Source organism: Condylostylus longicornis, unplaced genomic scaffold (assembly GCF_029603195.1).
Source record: "Condylostylus longicornis isolate FDR11 unplaced genomic scaffold, ASM2960319v2 ptg000005l, whole genome shotgun sequence".
Lineage (NCBI taxonomy): Eukaryota > Metazoa > Arthropoda > Insecta > Diptera > Dolichopodidae > Condylostylus > Condylostylus longicornis.
Genome location: NW_026577974.1, coordinates 3336052 through 3352932, shown reverse-complemented (window position 1 = coordinate 3352932; position 16881 = coordinate 3336052). Strand labels below are relative to the sequence as shown.

Genomic DNA, 16881 nt, shown 5'->3' with positions numbered 1-16881 from the left:
CGCGAAGTATACCTAAACCTAACGCGATATGGAGCACAGAAAGTATATCAACAACCAAAAAAGGGTAATTTATCTAGATGTCGGAATAGGCGAAATGTCGCAATACCGAACTCTGTTATCAAAATAATAGCCCTCGTTTCACGTCAAGAATAACCATAGTAACAAAGATCTCTGGGAATTAACAGGGCAGGAACCAGTATATATCCAGATCATGAGGAAAAAGTGGATATGAATAGGCTACACCCTTCGAAGGCCAATAAGTAACATCCCAAGAAAAGCCCTTGAATCGAATTCGCAGGGTAAAAAACGAGTAGCCAGAACCATGTCCTATGCTCCCAAATTGAATAGAAAACGAAATAAAAAATACCTATAATTATATATTTATTTCAACATATTAAAAGTATAATAATCTTAAAAATGTCAAGAATATTAAAAGATTAGATGTACTTTGGCAGATTTTTTTTTTGTTTTTCGCTCTTCTTTAAAAACATTTCATACACTGTTTTAGTATTAGACATTTACCTAAGATATATACCAAAAGACAACTTAATATCTTATCAACTTATTAGTCTTCTTGATGAAGACACTATATATAATATGTCCCAATATGAAATCACGCATTAATATACAACAAACTTACATGAATGAATCTTATGTCTTTACTAATAAAATCCAATGTAAAATACGAACGCATATTTTGCATATTTTTTATAAAAAAAAAGAAATTATTTAATGTATGTAGATTTGTACGTGCACATGTCATATAGGAAAAATATAATAAATTTAATTTGAAAGATAATTACAAATAAAGAAAAGAGAAAAATCTTTTCGAAAAACACTTCACTCACGCAACAATCTAAATCCACCTTCTTTAATAAGAAATGAAAATAAAGAAAATTGCATCAGACTACAAAAAAAAAAAATTTCTTTTTGTTTTATACTCGAATGACAGGTATTTAAAATAAGCACGTATTTTTACTTACTTATGTACTTCATATACATATAGACATGTGTATATAATATACTTGTACTTGTATATATGTATATAGATAAGGATACAATAAAGTAACAAGTATGAAAATAAATCCTTTATTATTTTAATATGCTTCTTATACATTTTTGTCATTTTCATTTTCTCCTAATCAACGTGAGAAAATTTCTCATTACATTTCCTTATGACATTTTTTTTTTTTCATTTTATACAAAAAAAAAATTAAAGAAGGAAAATATGAATTGAATGAACAATGAAATGCCATTCTAAAGAAATGAAAAGGTTTTGATTAAAGTACATTTGTTTTTTCATAATTTAATGAAGGAAAAAATGAAAAAAAGAAAAATTAGAACCGAAAAGTATTAAATCGTTATTACTATAGGATATCGAAAAAAATTTCACTTACCCAAAATCGTAATGTAAAAATTTAATTTTAGAAATAATTTAAAACCTGCTGTTTTGATGTTTGTGCTCTTATAAAAAGTAAATGACAATATAAACTAAAATTTCAAACACTCAAATTGCGATTTCCGAAGTATGAAATTTCGGAATTGTTTCGCTACTTGATTTCGGAACAATCAAGTAGCGAAAAAAACAAACAAAAATTAATTGTAAACAAACGATAAAAACAAATTATCACACACTAACACTAAAGCAAACAAATGAACTAACATAAAACAATAAAACAACAATGCAACAAAATAAATTTTAAAACGATTAACATTAAAACATCATGAAAATAATAACAAAGACTATAAAAGAAGGCGGGAAAATTACAAAATTCTCTGGTTCCGAAACCATAAAACCTTCGCTCGAAAACTGCTTCAAATTTTGCATACTCGAAAAAAAATTGAAACAAACAAACAAGTAAGCAATATTCTAAAAAAGAAAATTAAGTCGCAGCCCATAAGGTTTTAAATTTATATTGTACATATATCTAATTAATTACGTGCTTAAGTCAATACAAAAACGCAAGTATAATTCATAATATACTCACATTATATATCAAACATAATCTTAGTTAATTCAATGACAGACAACATTATTATAATAAATAATCTTGATTTTAATAAGCAACATTTCAAAAATGGAAATTTTATTAATAAAATATGAACTTTTTGTTATTCTCTCTCTATTTTTTATTTCAATTCTTCTCACTCTCTCCCTCTCTCCCTTGTACGCTCTCACCGTCTCTTGTTTATCGTAATCGAAATGTGTTAAAAAATGTGAAAGAACTCTTAAATATTATTAAAAAGGATTTTTTATACATATGTGTACATATATATGTATGTAAGTTATGTACCTGCTATTTTGAATTGTACATAGACACGTACTTATACATTTATGTAAATGTAAATTTTTTTTTTTAAGAGCATATAAAGACAGATTATGCAAATTTTCTATTTCACATATTTTATTACAGTATAAATACATGATTTTGTCCTCTAAAATGGTGGGGATGAAAGCAAATAAAAAAAAAACAAATGCAAAGAAAAAAAAAAACAAAACAAAAATCTCTTAAAAAAAAAAAAATAAAAAATCTTTCCAGATTTTTTTATTTTTTCATTTCTGTTTTTTTTTTAATGTTTACATTAGATTTAAAAAAATAAAAAAAAATAAAAAAAAAAAAAGGAAAAAAATTATAATATGTAAAGAGCATTTTTTTTTTTGTTTTTTTTTTTTTGAATTATATGACATTTACTGGAATTATAAAATATTTGCATATATTTTGAATGTAAGCATTGCATTTATTATAATTTACACGACATTTTATATAAATATGTGAGGCTATATAAAATTTATTCTCAAACTATTTTAGATTACAACACCTACAGCCATATTTTTCAAAGACATTCCAGCTCTAGTTGTACCGTACTCAGCACCAAACAAAAAAACAGCGAATAAACGAATTAAATAACGTAAAGAATTTAAAATACAAAAACGGTAGCAAGCTTAATGAGTTCTTTAATGCTATAGCAGAGCAACTTGAGTTCTATAGTGCTATAAGAATATGTGGTATTTATGTTCTCTTAAGAAATTTATGATTATATGGTGAATTTAGCAATTTATTTCAACGATTCAGCTAGATTCAGAAATTAATTTTTAAAAGCTAAACTAGATTTACATTCAGTAATTCAACAATTTATGTTTAAACGAAAATTATCAGACCTTAAAATATTATTCAACATCTTATTAATTTCCAGTTGAAAGTCTAAATATCTAGCTTCGAATCAGCAATTATGGAAAATTTTGAAAATATTCAAAGAAAGTAATAAACTATTATACTTATTTATAAACTTAAATTTTATACAGCAGCATCTATACTAAATATATGTTGAGAAACTTAGTTCTATATAGAAAATCCAAATATTATCGGATATATTTTAACATTTTCGTATTCATATTTTTTTTATTATTATTGTTCTCAAACATATTTCATTAATGTAATATGGCTATGATGACTGACGATGATAAGAATATTATATATTAATATTGATAAATATAAACACACGCACAGACACTAACACACGTATACGTAGGAGTCCTTTATTTTTTATATGCATAATATGCACGAGTCATTGAATATTCATAAAAAGAAATAACAAACTAAAAGAAAATAAAAGAACAAACGGAACTAAAAGAAAACAAAAAGGAGAAAAAAAAAATAATATTTATAATAAAAACATACTTGCTTATGCACATACACGTACACATCAATGTAAACACACACATATGCGACAGTGAAAGAAAATTCAAATTTCTGCTTGTTTTTTTTTTTCATTATTTTCATATTTGAGCTAGAAAAAAAAAACAACAAAAATATTTACTTTTACAAGCATTTTTTTTTATTCGCTTATTATTGCTATTTGCCAGATTCTCTTTTATTTGCCAATGTATGAATTTTACATTCTATACCATTTCTTTCCAATTTAAATTATACACGCTCCAGATTTTTTGTATGATTGTGGTTTTACAGTTAACGTAAATATAAAACAAAAAAAAAATAATAACGGTAATAATAGGAATACAAAATTCATATAAATTGTAAAAGACAAAGAGAAAAAATCACAAAAAAAAGAAAAAAGAACGAAGGTTGAATAAACAAAAAAGAATGAAATTTTTAAGTTTGTTAGTAAAGCAAAAGATTTGCAAAGAGCACATTATGGAACCTATGATTTTTTACTCTCATCCAAACGAAATATCTCTTCGATTTGCTTGAAGATCATGAGATCGTAATAATTGGGAATGTAACAAATGCAATTCAGTCCTTTTCCAAAGTATTAGAACTTAAAATTGTAATATCGGTCCGATGAAAATTCTTAAACGGTTATTTTGACCCCGTCTTTAAGAAGAAATATAAATTCAATGAAATTGCAATCATTATCGGAAAGTAGCATGGGAAATAGTAAATCTAGTACATTTCACACGATATCTCATTAGGGGCCATAATTATCAGATAAGTTATACAATTACCAAAGAAAACTTTAAGGGAGTGAAAATACTTCATCCAAAAAATATCAAACATAAAAATTATGTAATATCTTGCATAAATAAATACGGGAATCCATTTACAATAGCCAACCATGCTGAACCAAAAAAAAATTGTAGTTACATTACTTGAGCGCACATAAACAGTGTTTTATTTTCAATAGCAACAGGCAACATGGTTGTCGAACAGATAGATACACGTGAGACAAATGCAATGAACCCTCAATATATATTTTATTTAAAATATTGCCTAAAAATATGCTAAAAATATGATAATCGCAAAATAAGAATATATTAAAAATAAAAAGGAAAATAGAAAAGTAAAAAACAAAAAAAAAACATTTTTTGCCGATAATACACAAAAAAATTTTTATGCGAATATCAGTGTATATCAGAATTATCCTGTCATACTTTAAAAAAAAAAATGTGCAACATGTTGCGGAATAAATAAAATACTTTTATAAGTGAAATTTATACATAATTATATTCTATGTACGAGTATATATATAGCATATACGAGCATATATATTTGGACATACCGACATATCATATAATTTATTAAAATTGTCTATGTAAAACAATGAAATTGAACATAAAATATGCGAAATATGTAGATGATTAAATTCATGGTACTCATGAATAAAAATTAATATAAAAAAATTTTTTAAAAGGATTTTTAAAACAAAATCTAGGGAATTTTTCATTTTAACTGAAATAAAAAAGGAATTTTAAAGAAATTCCTAATAATATTTTAATTTTAATTATTTTTATTTTGTTATATACATTAATTTGGAATGATATTCATTTATTTAAATAAAAGCCCGACTAGAATCCCAACTGTAGATCCCAACAACTTTGGAAACTAAGTCAGTATCATATCAGAGCCTGGCATACCATGGAATAGCTTATTTAAACTGCAGTGAATTTGGTATTCAGAGTTCACATATTAACGACTAAGCTTTCTCTTAGTGACGCAGTCAATCGGCATATGCTGTTTCACCTTGACTTAGAACGACTGTCGATAGTTGAAATTTACAAAAAATTTAGCAGGCTGAAATTTACAAAACACCTTGTTTGTTTCGCAGCAAGACATTGCCACAATATGAAATTAGCTTTGATCATTTCAATCACCTTTCCAATCAATCGCCATAACCGGCACTCACCACTAGGAGGCGATAATGCGATTTTAAGTCCCATACTGGAAAATAAAAGATTTATAATTTTGATGAGGCAAAAATTAGTGTTGCGTCTACTTATTCAAATAAAATTTTAAAAAAAATTAAATTATTTACATACGAGTATACATATATGAATTCTGTGTGTTTGTATATATACGAAATAAATGCCACCAACATTATAAAATTGAATTTATAATATCAAAATTAAAATTTATATTTTTAAAATAATTTCTAAATCAATTACAAAAATATTTAACAAAAAACGTCTGCTACAATAAAATCACTTTAAAAATATTTTAATTTAATCGAAAAAATTAATATTCTAAAATTTTCAAAGTATACAGAAGAAATCTGACAAAACCAAATCCCTTTCGCAATTTATTTAGAAAATTTTAAAAAAACTAATTTAAACAAAATTAATAAATAAATGCACGATTAAATGAAAATTATTTGATAAAATAGAAAATTTTATTAAATAAAAAACAAAATGTGTTATACTGATTGGGCTGTGTGTATTGAACTAAAATTATAATTTTTTTTTTGAAGAAATCTGTACATATTGTATGCATAACATTTTAAATAAGTTGCCAATTAAATTGATTAGGTATGGACTGGCTTTATAATACTGATTTGATATTCGAATTATTCTACATTGTTAATTTTAATTTTAATTGAACTATTTTAGTGAATATTATTTTTTTATTATCAAAAGCATTTTATTTTATATAACATAGAAATTCAATAGTTTATATTATATAATTGAAAATGTTAATAATTGTAATGGAAATGTAAGTATACATAACTAGATTTATAAAATCAATTTGATTTACTCAGTTGATTTCAAACGAATTCAAATGCATTAAATTGAATTGAAGCAGTACATTAAAAAAATTTTCATTAAATTAATAATTTTTATTTTGCACTCCGATTGGGTTTGAAAGGCGCCACCAAAATAGACGGGATACAGGCTATTTATGCCACCCGAAGACAATTTAAATTATTTTACAATTCTTACAAAATCTGCGAAATTCTATTAAAAAACAGAGCCCATAATGTATAGACTCTCCTAAATTTTATTCAATTCTCTTGTATATCGACCTACATTGTATATAATTATATTTTGTTAATTAAATTATTCTTTGTATTTTACTTATTAATCATGCTAACTTCATCCTCTTTTGTTTCAGAAAAAATTAATAAAATACTCTCTCTATATTTATAGAAAATAATATTTGTACTCGTAAGCTTGTTATTTTTCACCAATTTAATTTTAAATATTCTTGTTTTTTGTACATATAACTTCTATATACTTTTGTTTCTTCTTACACCACCACCTACAAACATCAATGACGATAATATTACAAGACTCCCCCCCCCCCCCCCCTCCTCCTCCTCTTCTTTCCGCGGCAACTTACTTTTTAACGAAAAAAAATATATGCGTAACGAATAATATAATAAAAAATAATGCTCACACACACTATATCTATATATATATATATATACATTCATGGAAGTTGTATGTATGTACGAATTCATATACGCATGCATATGTATGAGTGTATGACGTTATTTTTCATAACTGTTGTTATTTCTTTTTTATTATTTATAACTGAATTTTGTTTTCTTTCTTTTTACATTTTTTGCTTTTGTTACCGTTAATATTCTCTGTTTTCTCTTTCTTTATTATTATGTTTTCTTTTCTTACATACAAATATTTAGGATTTGTTATTGTTTCTTTTATTGTTGTTTTTGTTATTATTGTTTTTGTTATTATTGTTTTTGTTATTATTACTGTTATTCTTTTTTTTTGTTTTTGCTTTTCATGTCTTATTTGAACAAAACAAACAATTGAAGTTGAAAATTAAAAAATAATACTAAAAGAAAACAATAAGATGAAATTTTCTTTTCCATGCCAAAATACAAGAAAAAATAAAGAAAAAGAAAACAGCAAAAAAAAAACAGCAAAAAATAATTTAAAGCCAAAGAAATGAACGCGAATTTTATACGATGACGAAAAATATATAAAAAGAAAACAAAAAAATAAAACATAAATGCAAACACAAACAATAACAAGAAAAGAAAAACAAAAATTAGAAAGGAAAACAAAATTTCAAAAAGAGCTTTTAAACATTTTGTTTGAGTTTTTCTTCTCTTCTCTTTTTACATTGCAAAAAATGAATGTAAGTTTATAGAAAACAACAAAAAAATTTCTCTTGTTCATTACTCCTTTTTTATTCCTCCTATTTTTTTTTTTCTGTCTCGAATATTTCCTACGTTGTCTTCATCCTTTATTTGCCTAAAAGAAAAGAGAACATAAGAATGAATGTTTAATAATAATAATAAATAAGAGAAAAAGAAGAAAATTAAAAAAAAAAATATGAGCGTAATTTATAGCGTATTTTTATATCCTTGTGTAACACACACGCGAAAAGCTTAAACTTTATTTTGTTGTATATAAGTAAATTAAGAAAAGCATAAATGAATTTTATATTATACACATAATATAATAAGAAAAACACAAAAAAAAAAACAAATTGAGAGAATGAGATTATTTTTTAAATTTAACTCGTTAAATGTGTACGTATCTAAATTTTACGTCTTTTTTATAATGCAAACATAATGAATAACGAAAAAAAAACAACACAGCAAAAAGTTTAAACTTAAAGGCTACCAAACCGTTTAAAATCAAGTCACATTGATCCTGAAGTTAATCGGAATGATTTCGATCTAAGGTATGTACACATATAGTGTTATACTGTACATATAACAGTGTAATACCAGAGTCCTGCAGTTTTATAAATTAAGAACACACCACAGTGTCAAAAACAGTTTATTGGCTCTTAAAATTCTATACCAAAATTTAACAATACAATATTTATGATTGAATCTATGAGTTGAACCAGCTCGTATAACAGAATTCAAAAGGAAATCAATACTGTATAAATGAATTTTTCAAGTCTAAAATGATTGAATCATTTCCGCCAAAAACGGTGAAATTTTAAATTAAATTATAATTAACTATCCCAATATAACACTTTAGCACTATGTCAAAATAACACTTGGTTAATATGACAGTATAACACTTTAACAGTATAACACTTTAGTTGTATAACACTTCCAAATAAACACCAGCTTAAAAAAAAGAGAAAATTATGCCCGCACTAGTTGTGAGTAGTTTTCAAGGAAATGAGTAAAAACGACCCTTTAACATTATAAATGACATTTGCCAATACATTTCCAAGTTAAACTTCCCGTTTACTTATAGGAAACTGTATATACGAGAACCTATTGGAGTTTTATATACTCAGATTCTTATACATTTTATCTGTTATACATTTTTAAACAGAAAGCTAGCATTATCTTTAATATAACAGTTAATATTTGCCTATAATTATGCAAATCATTTAATATACCATAATAGACACAAAATTATCTCTTCATAATGAAATTCGCTTCTTTTCATGTGGTGTACCTGCAAATCCTTTTTAAAAAAAATATTATAATACACAATAATTACATACATACTTATATGTGGAAAAATATATATCATAAAATTTCATTTAAGAAAATCATAAAATCTAAAGGATTTAAAAATAAAATTAAAGATTATAAATGAGAGTTTTATACATATAGGTATATATATTACAGTTAGTATGACAAAATATAAATATTCTCTCATTTTTACATTGAAATTTGAAATGAAAATTTTATATATACATATAGTATAAATATAGTATAAAAAATAAATATTTAAACAAAATTTACTTAGAACATTAAACATTTTGTGTAAATATATTTCAATTTCTGTATATATAATATGCATGTATGTATGTACGATTCCAAATGCACATACATATATAAAATAAAATGTTTTCATTGTACATTGTATTTTAATATGGGAGAAATAAAACAGAGTATATGTATGTACGTTTGTATAGGCATTTCATTTCCTCTGACAACAGAAAATTATGCTTTTTCTAGCGTAAATCATTTTTAATTTGTGTCATTTATACTTGTTATACGTATATGTATTTACTTTAGAATAAAATATTTTAATACAAAAATGTTAACTATGTTATTATTATATTATAAATTATACACACATATACATATTTTTATGTGTATGTAATAATATAAAATATTTTAATTTTTTTGTTTATTTTATGTATTATAATTTCTTGTATACATACGTGAATGTCTGTATAATATGTGAATGTGCTAAAATCCTTCTTGTAATTTTCCTTGTTATTTTTACTTTTAATTCTAAAATATTTAAGGAAATTATAAAAGTAATCTATAATATACATACATATATAGTTATAAGCTTAAGAATAATATTAAAAATTGAGATTTAACTTATAATGTCAGTAAGCGCAATTCATTTTATGAATATTCTACGTTAATGTATGGAAAGAAAATGTAGTATGACAATTTTATAAATTACTTGGAAAATTAAAAAAAAAATTTATAATTTTTTTTGAAAAATGAGTAATATATGGCAAATTTTTAATGAATTTTAAATTTCAGAAAAATATGTGTAAAATATGCAAAAAACTGCTGTCTAAAATTTGAGTTTCTAGCTGCATAAATACCAAAAGTGAGCAGCATTTCGAAACTTTAGACTTTAAAAATTCCATAGTTAAACAAAAAAAAAAAATAAGCAGCATAGGCAATGACAAATGACGTCTATTAAATTTTAAAGTTCTAACTTATGACTGTGGGTATTCTTTCACTCAAAATTTGTATATGATTCATTTATATCTATAAACATTGAAATCCGAAAACTTTCAAAAATGTCGAATCACTATTTAATAAACTTAATCCTAAATAAGAAGAAAATCCATTTTGAGTTCAATTTTAAGGTCGTGTTCATATTTTACGTATAACGTTCCAGGAGAAAAGAAAATGCCTTACTTTTCGGGCTAAAAATTTAATTCGATTGCATTTAGAAGCTGCTCTATTGTTATCTATTGTAACCACGCCACGCTTCCGCCCATAATATCACTATTCCATGTATAAAACTAGAGATATCCCTAAGATTCAAAGAATAAATACACAATAGTTCAGAAAACTCTAACCAATACCCCCACAGCGGAAAAAGGCACAGACCGGCAGCGGCCGCACAAATTCAGCTCCAGATGGGTTGTCAGCTCATCGACAACCTCGTTGCCCGAGAGGACTGTGTTACACAATAAAATTGTAAACAAGATTCATTTATATAACAATATTTGCTACAAAACTCTGAATTTAACAACAAAATCTATGTATACAATACCACTATAAACAGAACTAATTATTTAAATGCAAATATAAAATTTTGTTTTAATATTTAACCGTTTTGCTCCTCCAAAATCATGTATGTATGAAAAATTGATTAAATTTTAACAAGGTCTTTTCTTTCAATTACATATTATGATTTTATTAAATAATAAAAACGTTCCACGTATACCAAAATAATGAATACGAAAACAGTATGAAAAGTTTTTCAATTATTTTGAATATTAAAATCAAAAATGAAAAATACAAAAATTTTCATATATTTTCCAAAATTTAATTTAAAGATTTAACCATAAAAAATAAAAAAAGGAAAACAAACAAAAAATATTTTTCCTTTTTTTTTGTTTGCCAATTTTTCTTCAATTTAAAGATGAGCACACGAAAAAGGAATAGCTCACTGTATAAACCAATAAAATAAGGATCGTAAAACAGAAAAATATCACGACATGAAATTAATTAACTAATTTATATTTTTTCGTTTAAATATGCTTTAATAAAAAACGAGAAAAACGTTGAAAAAAGAAAACTGTTATATTTTAGAGTCCATTTTTATTATTAAAATAAAAAAAAGAAAGAAAGAAAGTAAATATTTTGAAGGCGAAATCGCACAATATTAAAATTCAAGCACACATTCACTTACACCCACAAATAAGAGCCTTTCTTCGTATACCTACGTCAGTATTTTTTTGTCCATTTTCAAAATGAATTTTGTAATTTTATCAGTTTTTATTTTTTTTTTAACATTTTTAATTTCATCTTTGTCTTTCCTTTTCCTTTTTTATATCGTATCTCTTTTATTTTTTTCGCTCTTTCAAATTCAATATTATATTCAAGGATATTTTACAGGAATTCAAGAAAAAAGGATCTACTTAATTAAAAAATGAATATTACTTTTTGGACCTTTTTTTTTATAATTCGCGTTTTTTTTCTCTTTCGTATTATTGATGTTTTCCATTTAAATCAATACACAGAACCAATGGTATATTCTAGGTATAGTCATTTGCAATAAATTGTGAATATTTGGCCGTCTGTAGAGTATATTTGGTGTGTCGAGATTTGTTCATTTTGTGTTTTTTGAATTCATAATGAGTTTAAATTTTGGTTAGACTAAAATAATGAATAAAAAATAATTAAAAAAATGATTAAAATCGTTCCTAAATGCAGGTGTTTAAAATCATCCAGAGACAAAGATAGAAGGATTCGAATTGTCATCAAGCTACTAATAGTGAAGACTTTAACCTATGCTAAAACGCTCCTAGGTGGTTATAAATTCTTAAAACTATTCAAACTGCCAAACCATTAGTTTTTTTCTACCTTGTTTTTGTGCATATATATAGAATAAAATATGTGGAAGGCACGGAAATAAAATGTTCACACCTTAGGGTATATTGAGAGGACTCGTTCATTTCAGTTTTCTTGTTCGAACCGTATCGCCTACGCAAGGGGGCTCAATATTTCAAAGTCGATTACAGGATATTTCCAACTTATAGTTATATAAGATTATGTGATTCAAGGTATTGGTTTTAAAAAAAAATTTTATTGTTTGCCTCAGGACTCTTGCTGTAATAAAATTGTTATACTATCTCATTATAAAATAGTTTCCCAACTAAAACAATTGATATGACTTTGAGAATTTTTTTGAAAACATAAAAATCGAAATATTATTTTTGGCTCTTTCTTTAACGATAAATTTTCTAGTAACTAGAAAAAAAATGTTTATATTTTGATTATTTGTAGCACTACATTAAAATGAAAAAAATAAAAAAAACATGAAAATATTTAAAGCGTGTAAAATATTAACTGATTTATTTTTGTTTTGTTTGACAGGAATTTCGGAACGCTTGTGTTTTTCTTTTAATAATAATTTTATGGATTGTTTTTTTTTTCTTTTTATTTTCTTGGTATACACAAAGGCAAAATGGAAAATTTAAGGTTAAGTTATTGTAAGATAACATTTTTGTTTTATATTTTTTTCTGTGTAAATTATTATTAGCCTTAAGGTAGGGCAAAAACAAGAAACAAAACAAAGCAACCCTAAAAAACATGAAAAACTGGAAAAGGGAAAATTGGAATGGGCAAAAGGTGAAAGGAAAAGAGCTTAGAAAGGACGACAAATATTCTTTCCGTTCATAGAATATTTTAATAAAACGTAAAACAGTTTATGAAATGAGACAGAGGAAATAAAGAAAAAATTTTAAATCATTGGACTTTTTAGAGAAATTTATATTTTATTTGTGTATAACAACAAAAAAATATTTAGAATGGGGTAGGGCTTTTATGTTTTTCTTTTGTTTTATTTCCAACTCATACAAAAATAAGGGGGTGACTGAACAGAAAACAAAACACAAAAAGGTTAAGTTGAAAGTAAAGGAAAATTATAATTTTTTTTTCTTAACTACGATCATTATTTTTACGGTATACATGCCTACATACTTGTGTATTTATAATTTAATATTTAATGTTTTTATATTTTAAAGACATAATTTGTTTTCCTGCTTAATATTCCAACGACCATTTAAAATTGATTTCTTGAATTTTTTCGCAGGCGAGGTCTAAAGTTGGTTTTTTTTTTTCAAATACCAATTAACCTGAATTAAAAATTTTTTTTTTAAGAAATTCAATGGAATAATTTAATAACGTTAAAGCAACAGGTGTATTCTTTTATAATAATTGAATGAAATTTCAAAAATATTTCAAATATTTATTGTAAAATTGGAATATAATTTATGAAATTATTAAAACCCCATATAAGCAATATAACTTGGAGAAATTTTTGTCTGAATTAGAAAACTGACTAACCCAACATGAGAGCTCAATTCATTTGACGCGGCGAATTCATTAGATCAGTTGCCCTTCCCAACTAAATAATTCCCAAACATACATTCTGAACAAGACTTGAAAATGCATTTAATATTATAGTCAATAATAAAAACAATACAAAAAGTATTGGCAAAGTGATGACACTGTTACAACACTTAATTTAACAACATTGTTAATATAACAAACAGCAGCACTGTTAATTTTTATCTTGTAAAATTACACTCATCTCTCTTTGAAATTAAAATTATTTTCTACGAAATCGTTATCATATTCTTAAAAGATCATTCGGTTCAAAACGAAATATCCTAAAAAATTATTTTGTACCTACAGGAACATGTATGAACATGTTTAGGTAGCCTGGTAATTATTTATTTAGAGATAATAATTTCTTTATCATTATTTACAAAACCAAAAATTATTCTTAATATTTTCATAAAAGAAAAATAATTTTTATCTACATTTATCCCCCTGATGTTCAATACTGTGACTAATATTATTTAATAATTTTATTCTTTTCAGATAAGTTACGGTCTTTGATCATTCATTTTTACGATATGTTACGATAAGGTGAGTACAATTTCATATGTTGATTACAAAAACTTAAACAAATTTTTTATTTTACAAAATTTTATTTACACTCAAGATTTTTTTATTATATTAACTATAATAATTGTTATACATTTAAGTTAAATTATATTTTTTTTATAAATTATAATAATTAATTTTTTTGTACTTTAAAATTTTTGCACTTTATTTTGTCATTTAATTTGATTAAAATTGAATTTTAAATATTTTTATTTATTTTAAAAATTTTAAAAACATTATTTAAATCTGCTATTGAACTTTAAAAAAGAAATATGGAAAAAATTGAAATTTTTAACACTTTTTAATTAGCTCACGGAATAGGTTCAACCATGCTTTGTAACATTTGGGTATAAGCATGTTGCATTACATTATTATTTTGTCCACTAGGTGGCTGTGACAATATTCCATTTTGTCCAATTGATGAAGTAGATGATGACATACCTAAATGTGGATGACCTTGATGTGAAGTTGGTGGTATCATACCATAATGATTCAATATATTTGATGAGGCTGATGGTGGAGGCGGTGGTCCCATACTTATTCCAGAACATAATTGTGGATGAAATGTATTATGTGGATAATCATTATGAGAATTTTCTAATTTCGGTTTAATATCTAAGAAATGAGCTAAATCATCTGCAACTGTATTAGTATTCATACCATTAACTAAATTCGATCCTGTTATTGCTGATGGAGATGATGATGATGAATTTCCAGTAATTATTTCTGGATCGTCACTTTTTTTAGTTTGTTTACGTTCTTTGGCTCGTCGATTTTGAAACCAAATTTTAACTTGTCTTTCAGATAATTGTAAACATTGTGCTAATTCAGTTTTTCTTCTAATTGTTATATAACGTGATGTATGATATTCTTTTTCTAATTCAAGTCTCTGATAATCAGTATAAACAACACGATATTTATCTTTTGTTCGAGTTTTCCCTGGATTCGGTTGTTGACCATATGATGCAGGTTTTTTCATCCAATCATAATATTCTCCAACATTTGATTGTTGTAATTGATTTTTTAATTTACTTGCAAGTATAACAGAGTCACCATCACCATTAATACTATCATCATCTATAATATCATCATTATCGCGATTGTTATTATCATTATTACTTTTATTATTATTGTTGTTGTTGTTGTTTTTGCTATTATTATTATTTCGTGCATTATTTGTGACAAGATTTGTTGGTGTTGATGTTGCTATTGGTGTATTTCTGTTATTTATTATTCCATGTGGTGATGATGATGAATTTGGTACACCTGGACTATTTATACCACTCCCACCTGAACCCGTTGTATTTGGTGGGGATGGTATACCATCTGTTAAAATATCAGCACTACTTGATGTTTCATCTAATGGTGAACCAATACTATTAATAGAGGGCGTACCAATTCCAAAATGTGCTGATGAATAAAAATGATGTCCATTACTTTGTAATCCATTCATATGAGAATGGAGTGGATGATGATGATGATGATGATGTGGATAATGAAATGCACTTGATGATGATGATGATGTTGCAGAAGATGTTGATGATGGTGGTGGTGGTGGTAATTGTGTTTGTAAATGATGTGTTGATGTTCCACTACCTGTTGCAGAAAAATTTTGATAATTTTCTCTAGCTCCATATAAATCATGTGGTGGTGGTGGTGCTGCTGAATGTGGTGGTCCTTGATGAAACATATGTGAATTATAATACATAGCCGCATGATTTAAATGTGTTGCATGATCAGGTGGGCCGGTCATTCCATTTAAAAATTGTTGATTTGCTGCTGAATGTGGATGATAATTGGTAGGAAACCATGCTTGATGCGGTGTTGTTGGATATGATAAATTTGTTGTATGATGTTTTTGTGGATATGACAGTGAGTTGTAATAGGAAACCATTTTGATTTTAATTTGTTTTTTTTTTCGTTTTATTTTAAGACACTTAACACCAGTATGTTAATTTTTTTTTTTTTTGTTTTTTTTTCTTTTAGAAATTTATGGATTTTTGTTAAATTTTTATTTCTCTTCAATATAAAATTTTCGATTTGTTAAATTTTTTTTTTCTATTTTTCATTTTTTCACTGTTTTTATGCTCATTTTTTTCTTTGTTTTTTTTTTTATAAATTTATAGCACTAAATCTGATCGCGGTAAACAAAATTACTATGTTAAGCGTTTAACAACTCGGAACGTAATGAGAAAATTTTATATTTTAGTTTAAGATGTAACCTATCATAAATCCATAAAATTTTAAAACTTCGCTTAAAAATCCAGAGCTAAAAGAGGAAAATAGTTTCATGTCTTTTTGTAGTCTTGCATGTATAATTGTAGGTAGTTCATATTGTATACCTTATTAGTTAAGCATTTAAAGGTATAAATGACACTTAAGTGTGTAGGTATGTACAAAAATATATTTTAAAAGAAAATTGTTATTTATTGTCTTTCAGTTTGAAAACGAGTTTACAAAGTAGAGTAGGGATGAATTTAAGTTAGGTAACAAAATGATAAAAAGAAAAACATAAATTTGAAATTGACGGCAAAACAAAAT

The 16881-nt window shown here is 25.2% G+C and overlaps 1 protein-coding gene and 1 long non-coding RNA gene across 2 annotated transcripts in view; one reads left to right on the top strand and one right to left on the bottom strand.

The window, feature by feature from the left end:
- The window catches only part of LOC129615444 (uncharacterized), a 62210-nt gene that overhangs the window by 27409 nt on the left and 17920 nt on the right, over nt 1–16881 (top strand). Inside the window, exon 2 of the long non-coding RNA XR_008697456.1 lies at nt 14275–14322. This is a non-coding gene — a long non-coding RNA (uncharacterized LOC129615444). The remainder of the gene's footprint in view (nt 1–14274; nt 14323–16881) is intronic.
- LOC129615430 (homeotic protein caudal-like) lies at nt 14404–16297 on the bottom strand. Its single transcript, XM_055530642.1, has one exon. The coding sequence runs from the start codon at nt 16232–16234 to the stop codon at nt 14651–14653; it is 1584 nt and encodes a 527-aa protein (XP_055386617.1). The 5' UTR covers nt 16235–16297; the 3' UTR covers nt 14404–14650.

Coding starts and splice junctions, on each gene's coding strand:
- LOC129615430 (XM_055530642.1), bottom strand. CDS start 16,234: ATGGTTTCCTATTACAACTCACTGTCATATCCACAAAAACATCATACA.